The 18402-nt window shown below is 39.1% G+C and overlaps 2 protein-coding genes across 2 annotated transcripts in view; one reads left to right on the top strand and one right to left on the bottom strand.

The window, feature by feature from the left end:
• The window catches only part of MICU3 (mitochondrial calcium uptake family member 3), a 55715-nt gene extending 37319 nt beyond the window's left edge, over positions 1-18396 (bottom strand). Inside the window, exons 1-4 of the mRNA XM_014945605.1 lie at positions 18343-18396; positions 4877-5030; positions 1465-1496; positions 573-651 (exon numbers count right to left, since the gene is read on the bottom strand). Of these exons, the coding sequence (XP_014801091.1) occupies positions 573-651; positions 1465-1496; positions 4877-4925 (160 nt within the window). The 5' untranslated portion in view covers positions 4926-5030; positions 18343-18396. The remainder of the gene's footprint in view (positions 1-572; positions 652-1464; positions 1497-4876; positions 5031-18342) is intronic.
• The window catches only part of LOC106889981 (formin-like protein 18), a 3086-nt gene continuing 2778 nt past the window's right edge, over positions 18095-18402 (top strand). The window contains exon 1 of the mRNA XM_014945505.1: positions 18095-18377. Within this exon, the coding sequence (XP_014800991.1) occupies positions 18095-18377 (283 nt within the window). The remainder of the gene's footprint in view (positions 18378-18402) is intronic.

The following is an 18402-nucleotide window of genomic DNA, read 5'->3' as shown; positions in this document are numbered from 1 at the left end:
CCCCCCCCCCCCCCCCGGATTTCTTGTTTTTCAAGTGAAAGAGCTTATTAAGAAAGATAGGAGACAAAAGGGACCAGGAGTGTCTGTTGGCTATTTCTTCACCAGCAGGGTGAGTTTTAAAAGCTATCAAATCCCTTATCTGCAGAATTTAAGGAATTATATAGCACTTCTGAAACTGTGAAAATGGTTATTCCGTGATATAAGACACCATACTCTCTTTAAAAATAATCACATCACTGAACCTATTAAATTAAGTAGAGACATCATGTCTTTATTAGAGTATTCTATCTATGGTTTATAGATCATTCTTTATTGCAACAATCTGAGCTTCAAACATTCAAACATCAGTTTAACAAACTCTAAGATGCCAATCCACTTAAAGAGGCTGGCACTAAAATGGCATAGATTAAAACACTATAGAGACTAAAGGGAACTTTTCTGTGCCGTAAATGTAAAAAAAAACACTTGTCTTTCTGAAGATGTGGCTCAGATTGAAACACAACAGCACTTTAGCCACAATAAATTAACACAAGGCATAATTTGGGTCAAGAAAATAAATTCTTACCCCTTACCTTTCTCATTAAGATTACGGAAAAGTTTGGATGATCCTTTCCAAACTGGTGGTGTCTCCATAAGGATCTGACTCAGTTCCTAAAAAATAACATTTAAAAAAATAAAAGTATATATTTAAGAATGTAACAAGGTAGTTAACAGATTATGAAATAAATACTAGGAAACCAATATGAAGGACAAGGAACTGAATGCAAATCTACCAGCTAATTGAACTTCAGTTTGCCACAATGACTTTGGAGGTACTAAGCACATATATAAATTTTGCAGACATGATTATCTCAAGAATTGGTCATCTGCATAAATACCAAGTGTTTGCAGAGTTGGAGAGAGATGTATTTGTTGCTGAAATTACTCACCACTGCTCATACTCACTGAAGCCAAAACTAAGTCCCCCTGGATTTCAGTGAGGTTTTCATATGAGCTCCAAGCAACTGTTCTTTTAAAACACTCAGCCTGAACTAAGGCAAACTTCACCCATCAATAGGAACATACTTTACTTAAAATACAGGGATAGAGTCTACAGAGTTATACAAATTTAAAAAAAAAAAAAGTAAGAGGCACTTAAACATCACAAAAGGTAAACTGTGGCATAAGTATTTCAGGCAGCTTGGATACCCCTGTTAAACTCAGTCAGACCCAGGCTGAGGAAGGAACTGACAGAGGCTCAAGAAAGTCAGTAAATCCAAAGTAACAAGCACAGCTGCTCAAGTGTCTTTGAGACTCTGGATTCAGCTGAATTGACAAAACCAAAAAAATTAAGTTTTGGGTTTTTTTTATAATAAAGATTTAAAAATTTTCTTATTTCTCCCGCAACTCTAAGTTTACACCATGAAAGAAAGTAACTGTATAAAAATTTATGGTTATAAGGCAGCACAGGGAATTATTGCTCACCTGCTTTGAAAGGGATCGCCACCTTTTAGCACCTGCAACAAAAGAAAGTTATGAATGCACAGAATTCAGTGTGCTAATGTGATGTCATAAAAATTAGACTGCATCTATACTGCATTTTCTAGCCAAAGAAGAGGTATTTTCTCCACCTTACGAGGCTAGTCTTCAACCTTGTTCAAAAAAATCCTCATTATGTTATTAAAAATACAATTAACTTAACACATACCTAACTCCTAACTTTAAAGAACTAATTAGATGTATAGTTTTTAATTCAGCCCTGCTTCAGTGGTATTAGAAATCCATTCCTAATGATGAACTCCATGCTCCATTAAATAATTATAATGATACTGGAGCTATTCACTATGGTCTTTTCTTACTTTGTGGTTAGAAACTTACTGACATTTTGGTTTTACATCTTGGTTAAAGTTAGCACCAAGACTATCTACAAATCCTACTCTGACTGTGGTGGAATTATATCAAACAACATCATAACATGAGCTAACAGATCTTCATGTACTTTTCAGCTTAATTTTTTAATGTCAAATAAAGTCTTGTCTCAAAATACTAAATACAATTCCCCCAAAGCAACCTCATTTGCCATATAAATTATGGTTATGCCTACTATAAAAAAACTTGGGTAATAAATGTCTAACTTTCCAATCAGATAGTTTCCCAGTCTCATACATTACATATGGATTTTCTTTCTAGACAAGCAAGTGAAGATTTATGTGTATATACATACTTTTACAGCTCTGTATTAGGCTAAAACTACTATAATCAGAGCTAAAGGGAACAAAATATATTTCCTCTTCTCTTAATTGACTTTCTAAATATATAAACATGTATTCAGATGATAAATATGTATCAAGTATGACTGTTAAAAATACTGTATTTTCCCAAATAAAAGCCTGCACTGTAAAGGCAGCAGCAGCAGCAAGACAATTAGCATTTTTTTAAAATAATAACTACCTGGAGTCAAAAGTTAGATTTTGTAAAAGAAAATAGACTCTTACCATATTAGTTAGTGTTTAATCAAAAAAGGAAGTGAACACCCTCTTGACTTTTGTAGGGTTTACAAGATTTCCAAAGTAAATCAATCACAATAGATGCATTCACTCCATCACAAATCTCATTCAGGTCTAGTATTATTAGCTTTTCTATAAAGCAGATGTAAAGAGCTTTCTCTTCAAAGGGCAGTTTTGCTTTTTGACAAAACTCAAGACCTTTCTAGTCTTCATCCATAAAAAAACCACAGGTGCATGTTCATTCTTTTTTTTTTCCTGTAAAATATATATGCTCTAGCATGTCAGCCTGAATGGACTCAATTACTCAAGAGACAACTTGCAACTTATTTACAAAATGATCCAAAAATACAAAATAAGATGTTTAGAATGTACTAGTTTATTCAGAAAAACACCTTCCTTAAACTTACTACCTTCAATAGGGCAAGACAGAAAATTAAAGACTTGCCCAAACCGACAGAGCGGTATTTTGACAAAGCTGCAGCAGAAAGGTTAAAATTATCAGTCAGATGAGAAGCTGGAGGTGGTAACACCCGCAGGTCACCTACTTCATCTATTACTTCCTACTTGTCAGCCTTCTGTCCAAATGTCCCAGATGATTTGACTTCCACCATAATGAAGTCATCCACTTCTACTTAGTAACAGCCTCTCACACTAATGTCAGTCATGTAATCTCTGATACTCCTCTCTGTAAAACTAAAGGACATCCATCCAGGTTAGTTCTGCTCTCACTCTGAGATCAACTGGACACACAGGAAGGATTTTGCTACAAACAAGGTTTCCTACACTGAACTCAGAAGGGTGTCTGACAGCTCACTACCAGATCTCTTCTCCTTTAGCACGAGATGAACAGAACGTCCTTGTGAGTTTAATATTTTTTAGTTTTGTTTTGCTTTTAAAATCTGAATACTTGCAGTGAGAGAAGAGGAAGCATATATTTCATTAGCATGGAAAAAATCTTAATAGCAAGTCATACATACAGTGTGGCCAAACCAGTCAAACTGTCACAAAATGGAGCTAAAAATGAAACGTTTAACTGATGCCCAGTATAAGGCACAAAAGCTTCATGACCATACATGGTGAAACCCAATTCCACAGTGACCAAAAAAAAAAAGAAAAAAAAAAAAAAAAAAAAAAAGACGACTTGGAGATTTGGGCAGAGGAAGCAGATATAAAGTGCTGATGTGTATTTGTATTAACTCCTGTGATAAGGAATCTGCTTCCTCTCTTTTAACTGTGGAGCAAAAAAAAAAAAAAAGAATGAAGATTTGCTTTCTGGTAAGAGTTTCAAAGTTTTGCAAGTTTTTGCTGTCTAAGCTTTATCTTCTGTCTTCACTGTTACAACGAGATTATATCTCTATTCAAGAGTTATAGAAGTTTTGATCCCTGATGTGCCATGGCTGAATTCTTTCCTCGTTTCATTACTGTTAAGAGAACAAAGGGGGGGGAAATCTAACATCTGCACAGAGCTTGAAGCTCTCCTCTGACTATTTTAGGTGCTTTTGACTGTTCTCTATCCTAGCTTTGTGGTGTAGGCTTTAGGAAGAAAGACCTAAGGTGCGTTGTTATTATACATGTCACACCTGAGCAAAGATATTCACTTTCCCCAGAAGTTGTGTGCTGCTACCAACGCACTGCAAGCCTGAGGGCCAGGAAATCAAACCAGATCAGAAATGGATCACCTTACTATTTAGTCACTCTTTGATACTTAAAGCAAAAAATTTTGCAGTAAGTGAACTAAAGCTGATAGTTTATTTTTCATTAATTTAATTAACACACGGTGCTAACTCTGGCAACTTTCAAGTGTAGAAAGTGGATGCCCTGGGGGACTGAAACTCCTACTCAAAGCACATTATTTAGAAAGCCATGATATGGTTCTAAAACCTCTGTAGGGCAAAAAAAACCCCAACACGATAGCAGATGACAATTTAAGATGGCAAAAATTGCAGAAACAATCTTATGCTAAATTATTTAGAGAACTCATACCTTGCCTGCCCATTTTCACAGAAAATATAAAGAGGAGGAAGTAGGAGTTTTACAGCAGCAGTGGGCTGCTCAGAAAGAAACCGTGACTGTAACGGCATCAATGCAATTGGAACAAATGGACCTCTTGTCTTTCATGCCCATTGAGCTCTTTGTGACCTCCAAGACAAGAACGCTTAACTAATGACTGTTATACAGATATTTACAACCTAACAACAATCAGAACACTGATTGTATGCACTTGGATACCATTAACAATAAAACTCTGGAAGATTTTTGGAAGAAAAATTCTGGAAGTAACTTTTTGACCACAATCAGAAAAGGAAGCAGTAATCAAAAGCAAATGGAAAAATAACATACCCCACTGGCATTTTCCCTAGCAATTTTATCAGTATCAAACTCCTGCTTACATTTGGGTTCGTCACTTGTGACAGCCTGAATGAAGTCATATGGAGTCATGTAGAGCTGTCCTTCAAATTCTAAGCTGGCAAACCTGCGAAACCGCTGCTCCCGAGGAGTTGCGTAAAGGTGCAAATCTTCAAGGTCTGATCTGTTTTCTGTAACCTTCAAAGACAGAAGGAAACAATATTAATGTAAGCAAAAAGTTTTGGTTCACAATTGCCACCACCGTTCACCATAAATAAACTGTAAATGTAAAGGTGATCATTCATAAAGTCAAATGCATCCAAATATTCTTCTATCCTTTTCAGTCTTCTACAAATTTTAGCAATAAATCTTTATGCATTGAAATTGTACTCAAGCCCAGGGAAAAAAAAAAAAAAAAAAAAGAAGAAGGTAAACCCAAGACAACTTAGGCTCTTGAATCATAGAAAAGGGGGCAACTTTAACTCAAGGAAGTCCACATAACTTCAACAGTTAAAAGACTCTGATAAAATTCCAGACATTTCCAGAAGAGAATGCAATAACACTTCTTTTATATTGCTTCTTAGCATACAGCACAACTGTTGACAGTAACAGGCAAGAAACCTCTGCAATATACTCCAGTGTAAATCTTGCACAGATACTCCTATTTCAATTATTCCATGCCATTAGAGCTACCAGACTTGGGGAAACAGAAGAAGAGAAGAGGAGAATTATTTCACTACAGTTACAGAAGTACTATACTGCATCAAGTTCACAGCCCATGGGAGTTTACAGATGTCAGGAGTTTATGTAAACTTAGTAGTACAAACTCTAAGAGTTCTAAATTATTACATATTTGTGCTACACTGTCAAACCTTATAACAGAAAATATGCTACCGCCACTATCTGAAAACTTGTTTTAGCCCATAACAAGGCAAACTCCTCTGTGGAATCAGTACCTTCAAGAAAATGTATCTGGAACTTTTTTTCAGGGATTAAAAAAAACAAACCAAATCTGTTTCATAAAAGGATGAGCAACGATATAGCCAACTTCTCCTGGTACGTTAAAGAGGAATACAGCATCTTATCAATGAAATATCCTAAACTGACACTGTCCTCACTATTTTTGTCATTTCATACAGTATCCCTAAAATTCTTCAGGTGTCAAACTAAGGAAAGGCAACAAGTAGCACATGGTTTAACTAATGCCTATGTTTTACTTTACCAACTAAGAAAAATCCAGCCCAACACATTTTGTTTTTCAGAGAAGCATCTAAACACAAAGAGAAGCTGGGAGATGTCTGCAGCTGCTGTCCGCCAAGAGGTAACAGTCCTCAACTACAAATGGGGATTGCTTTTCCAAAACCTTTCCAAGAATAGGTTTCAGATTTCAGCAATTAGAAGCAAAGACAAGTTTATATTGGGCAGTCAAAACTCTGGTCTCACTTCCCTTCTGTTTTCCAAACAAAGTCCTTAAAAAAATAAAACATTAGTAAGACTACTGCAGTGAAACAAAATTTTATGGCCTCAGTTGTAACTAAGAGATTACATTACATTTGTAAACTAGACACATCAAAAATAAATGTGTCTAGAAGAGGTCAAACACTTCCTATTTAAAAAAACCAACAAAACAAACCAAAAAAACCACACTTATAATCACAATGTAACAGAAGACTCGCAATTTCTTGATTTTATATATGGAAGTTTTAGTACCTCAATACTTTATCTAGGACATTTTAACCAGCCTTCTAGAAGCAAAAAAAAAAAAAAAAAAAAGAATATTAACTGGACAGTTTTTGAGTTAGTGTTGTGCAGTTTTAGATGAGGTTCAAAATTCAGATACTGTTGATGTCAGGATTCCATCAGCCTCTGAACAAAGTGGGACATGTAGTTGGTAGAGAAGGGTGGGAGCAGGAAGACAGTCTTGGAGGGTTGTTATGTTGAAATAGAGCTTGGCATTTTCTTGCTATTCTCTTTCTTGGAAAAATAAAAACCCAATTCTAGAAAGACCTGCACCTTTTTTGGAGGAAATAGTTATATGGACCCATAGGTCTTAACTGTTATTCAGATTAACAGCAAATTCTGAAGGAAAATGTGTACATCCGGTGTACGTTGAAAAAAAAAAAAAAAAAAAAAAGACTATTAACTGTGCAGTTCTCTTTCTGTACCGTCCCTAGTCTTTTTGAAATTATTGCTTCTGTTGTCTGTGTGTGACAATGTTTTGTTTCAATGGAGAAACTGCCATGGAAAGTAAGAGCAACAGAAACACTTACTCAAGCATTTAATTTTCAATAGACTGCTCTACATACAAATACTCTGCATTTTTCCCTGAGAAGCAGTTTTAAACCCGGTCTCTCTGTTTTTTTATCATTTTTAAATGTTTACCAAATTAAATATGGGGAGAAAAAAAATAATCATCTAACAGCCAGAACTACAAACTCACCTTAGAATGAGAGAAAAAAGTTGAGTAACCACTGACATACCCACATGCAAGCCAAAATATTTCTGTCCCATGTCACTATTTGAATATTATGGTCCTGCTGATCCTTCAGCAGTCCAGTGGCATTCAAGCTATGCCTCCATGTGGGATTTACACAACTCAATTGTTTTGGTAGAGCTTTTAGTGACATAACTGATTATCCCTATATTTGAAGTTTAATAATCTACCTTTATTTTTGATACATGCCGTTTTACCACTATTAAAAACATGCTTTCGAATACATGCAGGTTGTAAGCATGGGTAATGAAGCTATATGTATCTGCAAAGTCAATTTTCAGAAAAGAAACTGCTTCAAGGCCATATTACACATGCAGTACGAATAATCAATTGCAATCAGTCATAATCAATAATACATAATCAGGAGAATCTGTAGATAATGTATCACTCAAGAGACATCATCTCAGTTTTGATCACTGTCAGTATTTGGAGAGCACGTTGAGATTCCTTCCTCTCTCAAGAAATTCATGCTATCTCAGGTACTACCGCTTAATATTTTGCTTCAGACACTCAGAAAGGCATTTGCTAAATTCTCAGACACATATTTCAACATTATCTTGAGCACTCCGTGCTACTGTAAGTATAAAATAACATACTGCAAACACGGAATTTTCAAAACATGCTTAAACTTAACTCATGCTAGGTCTCCAAAACCTTAATTTCTGCCTCACTTTAGCCAACCTAGTTTCCCCTGAGTGTATAGTGATGCCAATATTTCACCCTCTGGCTCGAAGTCACAGTAACCTGATAGGAATACAGCCTGCCACCTAAAAAGAGCAGCACCTCCCTGAAGGCTCCATATCCCTCCTGCCCTTGCTCTGGCACTTTATGTTTGTTTTCCCCAGCGTCAAACCGGATAAAAGAACTGGTCTGACTGGCAACTTTTTGTTTTGGTGGTGCTATTTTTTAAGCCAGATAAATGCCTGGATTTACCCCACAAGAACATTTACTTTTTTCAAAACACGGGCCAGGGGAACGTGCAGCTTATGGAAAAGAAAACATCACCTGTGTCAGCAGCAAGCACTTCAGGTTAAAGCGATGGGAAAACTGCAGGCTGAAGCATAAATTCATTCTAAGGAATTCTAAGGAACTTTTGGGGTTCATCGGAAAGAATCAAAGCAAGTTGTTTCTGCTATTGATCTACCATGAATTCAAACAAACATATTCAGGGCTTAACGTGTATCACATCACTGGGCCTTACACTAGATGTCCAAATAAAAAGCAAGGATTGGCTGCAGAAGGCTCCAGGCACACACCTTAGTGAACTGACAAACAAAAACCATCTTTGGGAATAATAATTAATTAAACACCAAGCCATTCTAAAGTATTCTGACCCTCAATTCGTACCTCTTTGGGCACAGTTTTATGTGTTGAGACATAAATAAATCTCCTGGTTTCCCCAACATCAGCAGATCATAATCCATTGAGGCCAATATGAGCATCTTAGAGACACCAATTGCTCTCAATTGATTTATTTGATATTTATGTGCAGGTTAGGCAGTCTTATTGTAGCAGCATTAGTGTCAAACCCAACAGACACAGGAACAAGACACAGAAAGTCAATGCTGAACACCTCAGGGAAGGTGCTGCTGCTGAAGAAGTGCACAGGATTCAGTAAGATTCCAATTTCTATTTGAAGTTCCAAGAGCTTATCCAGACTAAATCTCTCTGTAATTATCAACAATCTTCAAAAACTCTCATGAAAGTACGTCTCTTTGACAAACAAAAGAGGGGAGATTTTTTTTTTTATGCTTCTGTTTACTAATCCTCTTGGCAATCCTGCTGACTAATTACTATGAGCTTGTATCATGTTATGGTTCTCTGCCTTTTAAAAGCTGGACACAACCATTTCTTCCAAGCAGAATGGCACGAATCTCCCAATAACAGTATTATCGTAATTTTCAGCATAGCAGTGAGTTCTGCTTTACCTGAACATCTACACAGACCCACCTTTTTATTACAACTTCTAGGGAGAGAAAAAAAAGAAACAGCCCCACAGCAGAAACCAAGAATGTAGCTGGTAGCCAGAATTTCACAGAATGGTCGGGGTTGGAAGGGACCTCTGGAGATCATCTGGTCCAGTCACCCTGCCAAAGCAGGGCCACCCAGAGCAGCTTGGACAGGAACATATCCAGGTGGGTTCTGAGTACCTCCAGAGAAGGAGACTCCACAGCATTTCTGGGCAGCCTGTTCCAGTGCTCAGGCACCCTCAAAGTAAACAAGTTTTTCCTCTGAAATTAGCAGTATATTTTTCAGAGAGTGCAATTAGTTAGAAGAGACTTAAATGGAAATTACCAAAAAGGGAACTGATTCTGGTTTACCTCAAACAAGGACATTTTTCTTCCTCAATTCACAGCAAAAGCTCGAGTAGGCTTTCTATCAAGCAAAATTAGTGTCCAAAACTCACTCCTATTGTGGATTCATCTTTCACGTACTCTGTCTATTGGTGCAGACAAGTCAAAGTGCCCTGCAAGTCCAGTGCTCTTACCAAAGACTTCCATGTATTACTTGAACTTCCTTGAAGCATGGGCTGATCTCCATTTCTCATTCCATGTTTGTCTTACTGGCTCTCTTATCTCAGAGAGACGGTGTGTCTGAGTTTGGTATAACATGAATTAACCTCTGGGGCCTTCCAGTGAAATCCACACAATAACTTAAGGCATTACCACAAGATGGTCTAACACAGGACATGAGGTCACAGATTGACATTAAAATACCTAACATTTTGCACCAGTTATGAGCCAAAACTATCTGAAAATATCAATAAATGGTAATGATATGGCTCAGGTTCGGTGGAAGTCAAGTGCAGAAGATAAAACATGACATCATTACCCTTTCTATTAAAAAACACAAAAGAAATGTTCTTCGCCAAGTGTTAGTCTCATAATACATTAAGTCAGTAACTCAGAAATTTTATTCTGTGACAAAAGATTTAGTTTTCTCATAGAGACATGCTTAAATGCCAGATATGGGATTTTTCACTTCAAAATTAGAAAAAAATCATGCCTACAAGCTCATAAAGCTCTACAGAAGTACTCCACAAGAATCTACTATGAAAACTCAGAACAATGCTCCAAGTCCCAGACTCTGAAGATATCTACAAATAATACAAAATATTTTACAAAACAAATAGATAAAAATATACACACTGTGTGCACGCATATGAGGCAAAAAGCTTCAACAGTATCACATAAAAAACCACAATTTTGCCGTGTTCCAAGTCAAATCAATGTTCTCTTGCTTTTCCAACTGAGATAAAGGTGAGACTATTTTAGCTAAAGAAGCCAACATTCACTACTAAAAGTACCTTTTGCTTGCAGTCAAAAATATGTTCTGTTACAGTAGTTTAATCTTTAACTAATTTATTTCAAGTGAGTGAGTTTCTTTGAATTTCTGCTTGCAAAGTAATCTGTCTTCCATCAATGAGAACCTGTGCAAATTATTAAAATAAAAAGGTTTTCAAAGCAATGCTGTTCCTTACTTCCTTCGTTTATATTTGACTTCAGGCTTATTTAATATGCTCCCATGTAGATAAAAGTAGCACAATTTTGTTTTCATGCTGGGTGGCCAAAAGGTTAAACGTCAAGTTCCCAGTGTGGGAAAATCCCAAAGTAGACAAAACTGTTTTGATGCTTACTGAAGTTATATTTCCAGCAGACTACTTAGATGTAGTACAGCCAACAATTCTGTTAGCTGATCCCGCTTCGCTGAGATAAGGACATTATTATATTAAAATATTTACAAGCATAGGAAGCTGGAATGTGTTTAAAATGCTGTAAAAAGGGCCCTGTTCAATTCTGTTACAGGAAATCCTTGGGGTAACAATGTTTATCTGTAAGCACAGCTACTCCAGAAATCCTCCAGAATAAGGAAAATGCTAAAATATTCTCCAACAGTCCTTCTTACATTAGTTTCACATGGAAGTCACCGAACCTCTAGCAGTTCTTCAAGATGTTTCAGACAGCATATCCTACTAGACATGTCCATGTGCTTCACTGCATGCAGGACTAAAACATACTCTGTCTCAAACATGCATCACCCTTTTTTAAGATCTCGAGGAACACAAAATTAAGGCTGAGAGGTAAATCTCCCTCTCCCTTCAACACGGCTCTCACCACAGCTGCCTGGCAAGCAGTGTCCTTCTCAGGATGGTGACAGTGAGGAGCTTCAGATGTCAACAGCCAAGGAGCAAAATCACCTCCCTACATTTGGCAATCGACTTACAATATGAAATGCATAATGCCTAGGAAAAAAAGTTAGCTAAAAGTCATTCTTGTAAAAATGATCCTTTATGCACCTCTTGGAACAGCATCCTCTCTGAGCAGGCAAGCGAGTCTCCTCCCTAGGGGAGTTTGCCTTATTTTTTGGAGTTAAAGTCTTGTTCTTCGTTTCACAGAGATGGAAATACATGATGTAATCCACTTAGAAATGTGCTGCTACAAATAAACTTGACCTTTTGAGTATTTTCACAAAGGGAGAGTTTGACAGTACTGCTGAGGTACTAAGGAAAAAAACTTTGGAAACATGTAAAGTATGCAGCTTCCTTCTCCTGGAAATGAGCGTGCTTTCAAGAAACATGATAAAATACATATTCTGTGTCTGTCTTTCCCTGCCTCCCCTTTAATTTTTAGATCACCTCTGAAGGAAGCGATTCTCAGAGAATATTTAATAAAAATAAATTCACTACCTTTACACAATGACAACATGGCTCTAGAAAAGATCTCCCCGGAGTGCAAAGAGGCATCATCGGTATTTCCAAGATGGTTTTAATAAGCTTCATAAACGACACAGGAATTTTGGCAGTAAGGAACACGGAAGCAAGGAAATAGAAGACGAATATAAATTCCTCTTAGGAATTTTGACACTGGATTATGTTTTTCTAAAACGGTTATATTTCTCTGAAAAAAAAAACACGATACACAGCTGTTCTGACAGGGTAAATACCCTTGTGTGAAGCATGTTGGATCAGGGCTCTTCTTGGTTCAATACCGTTCTCAGTTGTCAGCAGAAAGAATCTGTACCAAAATAAGTTCTTTCAAAGAGCTTCCTGCTCTACGTAAGCATCTCCTAGACTTTAAAGGAGCTGTCTGTTCGCAGAGCTCTCCCAGTCTGCATCAACACCTTCAGACACAAAACCAGCAGCCCCAAGTGCAGAATTTTACTTTGGTTCTGAAATGTTACGTGGCTGTAACCCCAAAATTAAAACTGCTGCTTTATTATATTGTCCAAAACTTTGCTCCAGGTAATCACACATAAACCCCTGGTCCTCAGGACTGGAATTGTTCTCAGAAAGCATCTGGGAATGAGGGGATCCTGCAGGGAACTTAGCTTCACACTGCTTCTGCACCACATCTTCCTCTCTACCAGAAAACCCCTGATAATATGCTTGTTCAAGCAAGTATTTGTTTGTACTGACCACAGGAGACCTGTCTGTTCAAAAAGTCTGCCAGGTCACTGACCCCACGTTGGTGACACATATCATATCTTACTTGATTTCTAGCAAACAGCAGCTCCTTATTCACCTGTACATAACTCAGGTTTCATACTGTAAGAGTTCCACAAAACAGGGATAAAGATCTGCAGACCATTCTGACACACTGTTTCTTTAGGAGACTCAAACATAGCTTTTTTTCAGTCAAATGATGTACCACATTTCTGAACTGGCCAAGAACAGGAGAGCGTCCCATCAACATCTGTGTAATCCTCAGTGTTAGTCCTGAAATATAAAAGTCCTTTTAAAATTTCTTGGTTCCATAAATTCTAGAGCATCAGTGAATACTAGACGCCAGCAGTAGGACAAAGGAACTAATTATCAAGATACATATGACAATCTTATATCCTTAAATATTCCACCACTACTGCCAAGCATTATTTGGATTCAGCGACAGAATCCGAAGCGACCTGTAGGGATATCAACTGGGCCCAGCACAACTCTAAAGACGCTTTCACAGGCCGTATGAACATCATCTGGAAGCAGGTGACCTGCATGAAGAAAGATGTTCTTCGAAAGACAAGATATAAACTAGGTTAAGCCCATTTTTTCCTATTTTGGGGGATCAGAAACCTATTCTGCTGTGTGCTGGAGCCGCCTAGGTGAACCAGGAAGGCCATTCTGCTTACTACGCTTTTTACATTTACGCTTTCACCAAAATTCATCTCAACAAAAAAGGAAGACGTGGGAATTCAAGACTAGATGTGTGTGCTGGTTTGGGATGGGACAGTTAACTGGTATGGTGCTAACTTTTGGATTTGTGACCAAAACAGTATTGATAATACAGGGAAGTTTTAGTTACTGCTGAGCAGGGCCTCTTTGCTCCTCACACCACCCCACCAGCGAGGGCTGGGGCTGCACAAGAAGTTGGGAGGGGACACAGCCAGGACAGCTGACCCCAACTGACCACAGGGATGTTCCATGCCATGTGACATCATGCTCAGCATGTAAAAGCTTTGGGGAAGAAGGAGGAAGAGGGGGGACATTCAGACTTAAGGTATTTGTCTTCCCAAGTCACCATAAACACTGAGCCCTGCTGTCCTGGAGATGGCTGAACACCCATAAATTCTAGAGCATCAGTGAATACTAGACGCCAGCAGTAGGACAAAAGAACTAATTATCAAGATACATATGACAATCTTATATCCTTAAATATTCCACCACTACTGCCAAGCATTATTTGGATTCAGCGACAGAATCCGAAGCGACCTGTAGGGATATCAACTGGGCCCAGCACAACTCTAAAGACGCTTTCACAGGCCGTATGAACATCATCTGGAAGCAGGTGACCTGCATGAAGAAAGATGTTCTTCGAAAGACAAGATATAAACTAGGTTAAGCCCATTTTTTCCTATTTTGGGGGATCAGAAACCTATTCTGCTGTGTGCTGGAGCCGCCTAGGTGAACCAGGAAGGCCATTCTGCTTACTACGCTTTTTACATTTACGCTTTCACCAAAATTCATCTCAACAAAAAAGGAAGACGTGGGAATTCAAGACTAGATATGTATACTGGTTTGGGATGGGACAGTTAACTGGTATGGTGCTAACTTTTGGATTTGTGACCAAAACAGTATTGATAATACAGGGAAGTTTTAGTTACTGCTGAGCAGGGCCTCTTAGACGTGGGAATTCAAGACTAGATATGTATACTGGTTTGGGATGGGACAGTTAACTGGTATGGTGCTAACTTTTGGATTTGTGACCAAAACAGTATTGATAATACAGGGAAGTTTTAGTTACTGCTGAGCAGGGCCTACACAGCATCAAGGCCTCTTCTGCTCCTCACACCACCCCACCAGCGAGGGCTGGGGCTGCACAAGAAGTTGGGAGGGGACACAGCCAGGACAGCTGACCCCAACTGACCACAGGGATGTTCCATGCCATGTGACATCATGCTCAGCATGTAAAAGCTTTGGGGAAGAAGGAGGAAGAGGGGGGACATTCAGACTTAAGGTATTTGTCTTCCCAAGTCACCATAAACACTGAGCCCTGCTGTCCTGGAGATGGCTGAACACCCACCTGCCCATGGGAAGCGGTGAATTAATTCCCTGTTCTCCTTTGCTTGCTCACACAGCTTTTGCTTTACCTATTAAACCGTCTCTATCTCTGGCATGGCCTTTGCTTGCTCACACAGCTTTTGCTTTACTTATTAAACCGTCTCTATCCCTGGCGTGAGGCTCTGTGGTAGCTGCAGGCCAAGGTCAATCCCAACAATATGGATGAGACACCCACCACCACCTTGAATACTCTTGAAAACTTTGAATATCCGAATATTTTACACTGTGATACTGCTTTCAGTTATAAATTTACTAGGAGTTAACCATTAAAAATGAAATCATCCGTCATCAATTCATGTTTCAGAACAGATTCTCTTGAATGGAACCAAAAATTATGGGAGGAGATAGATTTTGTTCTGCCCACATTAGAATATTTTAATTTTTTTAAAGAATCTCCAGCAATTCCATTTATGAAAGGGAAAGAATTTCAAGTTTTGTAAGAGCTAGTCACTTTGGTGTCAGGACTGGGTTGTTTTAGTGGTTGTTCTGTTAAGAAGCAAATGAATTATGAGCCTGTGCAAACTCTCACACAAAATTACTCATTTTGTTAGTTAAGTCCCCCAAAATTTCAACCTGCTATAGGGTCATTCCAGGTCAAAGCCCCAGGGAAGACACAAGAAGCATCCAGTGTAACTGTTTCTACCAGCTGCTGTAGATCTCTGTAGAAAGACATTGAGGGCAGAGACACCACCTATTCTTGATTCCAATGATCCAAGTAAATACCACCTGGGAAAAGCCCCCAGCTGGAGGGAAGATTAAGGAAGAATCATGCAAACGGAAATATCAGGATGAAATACAAAAGTCTGGATTGGATGGAAGGAGAAAAAAAAAATATGTTGGATGATTTTCCTTGGTGGAACAAAAAGCAGACTGAGACTGGAAATTAAATGAGGAGTTAAGGAAATAGGAAAGTGAGGGAAAGACAAACCCAGAAAGCCCCAGAAAACAGTGTCAGACTTTGTGCAAAAAAAAAAAAAAAAAAGATGTTGGATGATTTTCCTTGGTGGAATGAAAAGCAAACTGAGACTGAAAATTAAATGAAAAGTTAAGGAAATAGGAAAGTGGGGGAAAGACAAACCCAGAAAGCCCCAGAAAACAGTGTCAGATTTTGTGGTCAGAAATAAAGGAGAAACGTCTTTGACTTCTCCTTGACCTTCCAAAAGCAGCTGGAGAGGTTCCCAAGATACTTGAGCCTCACAATTCTTTGTTGGCGAGTACATGACAGAATCCCAAAAATCTCCCAGCAAAACGTGCACCATGTTTACATCAAACTTGTCTACACAGAAGCTGCAGGTTATCGTTCTCCATTACTCCACTCAAACCGCAGTAGATCCAAGAGCTCCAACCTTCATCCTAGTAACACTGACACTTACATGGCTTTTCATGACAGAATTTTCTACTTCAACCGTTACTATGGTTTTTAAACCATTAAACACTATTAAGGTTGTTAAACAGCACTATAAACTAGAAATTTAAAAAGTTATTGTCATTCAGGCAACATTAATTCAGCCTCCTAACAAAGGATAAATACAATACCATTGCAGAATGCCATTCAATGCTATTTGAATGTGGTATTTGCATCCCGTTTTCTTTTTTAACCACTGGAAGACACCTCTGGAGGTGTTTTAGAAAGAGTTGGTGCTCGCCACTGGTCTAGAGAGCAATCATAAATGGAGCAGGGATTGCAGAGGGAGCTCAAGGCCAAACTGCTCTTGGTAGTTCACTAGTCAGATCCGGGATCAAGCTATGGTCTCTCCCCATTGTCATACAAGCCCTTCTGCAGCACAACAGTCAATAATAACAAAAAAAAAAAAAGCACCTTAGGCCAAAAATTCCACAGCTATTTGATTCTTATTTTGGGGAGGCTTCAATTGAAAGGATATCTTTTTCAGGAACGCTGAGCGCTTAGATCTACAATTTGAAATCAGTGAGACCACTCGTTCCAAAAAACCAAACAACCAAAAGCCTGATTGCAATATAAAGCTAACATTCTGAGATGTCAGTCTGTGCATTTAGACTGGCCACGCAAACTGAGTGGGCATATTTCATGCTAGTCTTTCCAATTTTCTGCTATGTAAATGGAAAGCCAAATTAATTTGAGCCCTTTTCCACAAGGGAGCATAAAAAAAAAAGCATGTTAATTTGTTTCTTCCTCTTTTTTCCCCCCCTGGTGTTTGTCTTAAAAAAAATAGTTGGTGTATACACAGAAGATACATTTTATACATTTTTCATTTTAGATTTATTCAAATATAACCTTAATTCTTACTTTACAACCTCAATGCTTTTACAGCGATGTGTGTGATAATTCAGAGTTACACATCACATTGAATCTATTGCCTTTTCAATATCCAGCTGTATTTCCCTCGAAAGAAGACCGAGAATTAAGACCAGGTAAGTAAAACAACGTAAAGTTCTGTCAAATGAGAACAGTATGAAAGACTGGAAGAGTTTGTCTTTGGTCCTCTGTGCCACAGCAGCACACTCAAGACAACAAGTACATGAATAATCAAAAATATCTGGCTCAACTTCCCTTCGTAAGGGATGCTGCCAACAGAATCTCCCTTTCGACCAACAACTAAGGGCAAAAGGGCCAACAACATCCACATTTAAGCCTCTGCTGCAATGATGTAGATGCTCTCCCCAAGTATATTGCAAGAGAAACGTGATGTACAGAAAGCAGGCTGTTTGTGCTGTTTTCCAGCCCTATCGATACCATACCAACAAACAGCCAAATGACAGCTTTTGATATTTTTAGGCATACCAATTGTTTTAATGTAAAAAAACCACCCTGCCATTGCCATATTTTACACCCGGCACCATGCGGGAGCTTCTCCCCATCACAGGAAACTTCATTTTAAGGTTCTCGCCGCCTGTTTTTTGTCACCCGTGTTAAAAAAAAAACAAAACAAAACAAACACACACACGGGGTTTTGTCAGTCAGCCCACCTTCTCCCTCAATTAGCGGAGGTGTTACGTATTTAGAGGTGTTACGTATTTAGAGGTGTTACGTATTTGCGCCAAGCGCCACGCTACCTCTTCTCACGCCGCACAAACCTTTCCCTCCACAGAAAGTGTTATAATAAAGAGATAACTGTCCTAAAAGATGAAGAGGGCAGACATGGCTTTCGCACTATTTGCCAAAAAATGCCATTTTTTATCAAGGAAAGAAAGGCTGGGGACAGCTCCAGAGGCACACGGTTTAGGTTTCGGGGCGCAGCGATGGCCATCCCAAGGCTCCCCTCTCCCCACGGCGACCGGGCGACAAGCCCCGGCCCCGTCCCCTGCCCTCGCCTCCCGGCCCGGGGTCACCTCTGCGCCACAGCCCGGGGACACCGGCTCCCGTCGCCGCCGCCGCCGCCTCCACACACCGCAGTGAGGGTGGTCAGCGGCCATCCCTCCCGCCATTCCCGCCGTCTCCTCACGGCCCAGAGGCCGCCGGGCCCTGAGGCGGGAGCGCACACACCTACCGTCTCCTTGGCCGCGGCCGCCACCGGGATGGGGAGCAGCGCCCGGGCCCCGCCCGCCTC

This window comes from Calidris pugnax, unplaced genomic scaffold (genome assembly GCF_001431845.1).
Source record: "Calidris pugnax isolate Ruff unplaced genomic scaffold, ASM143184v1 scaffold58, whole genome shotgun sequence".
Taxonomy (NCBI): domain Eukaryota; kingdom Metazoa; phylum Chordata; class Aves; order Charadriiformes; family Scolopacidae; genus Calidris; species Calidris pugnax.
Note: the sequence above shows the minus strand (reverse complement) of the source record. Positions and strands in the feature narration are given on the sequence as shown.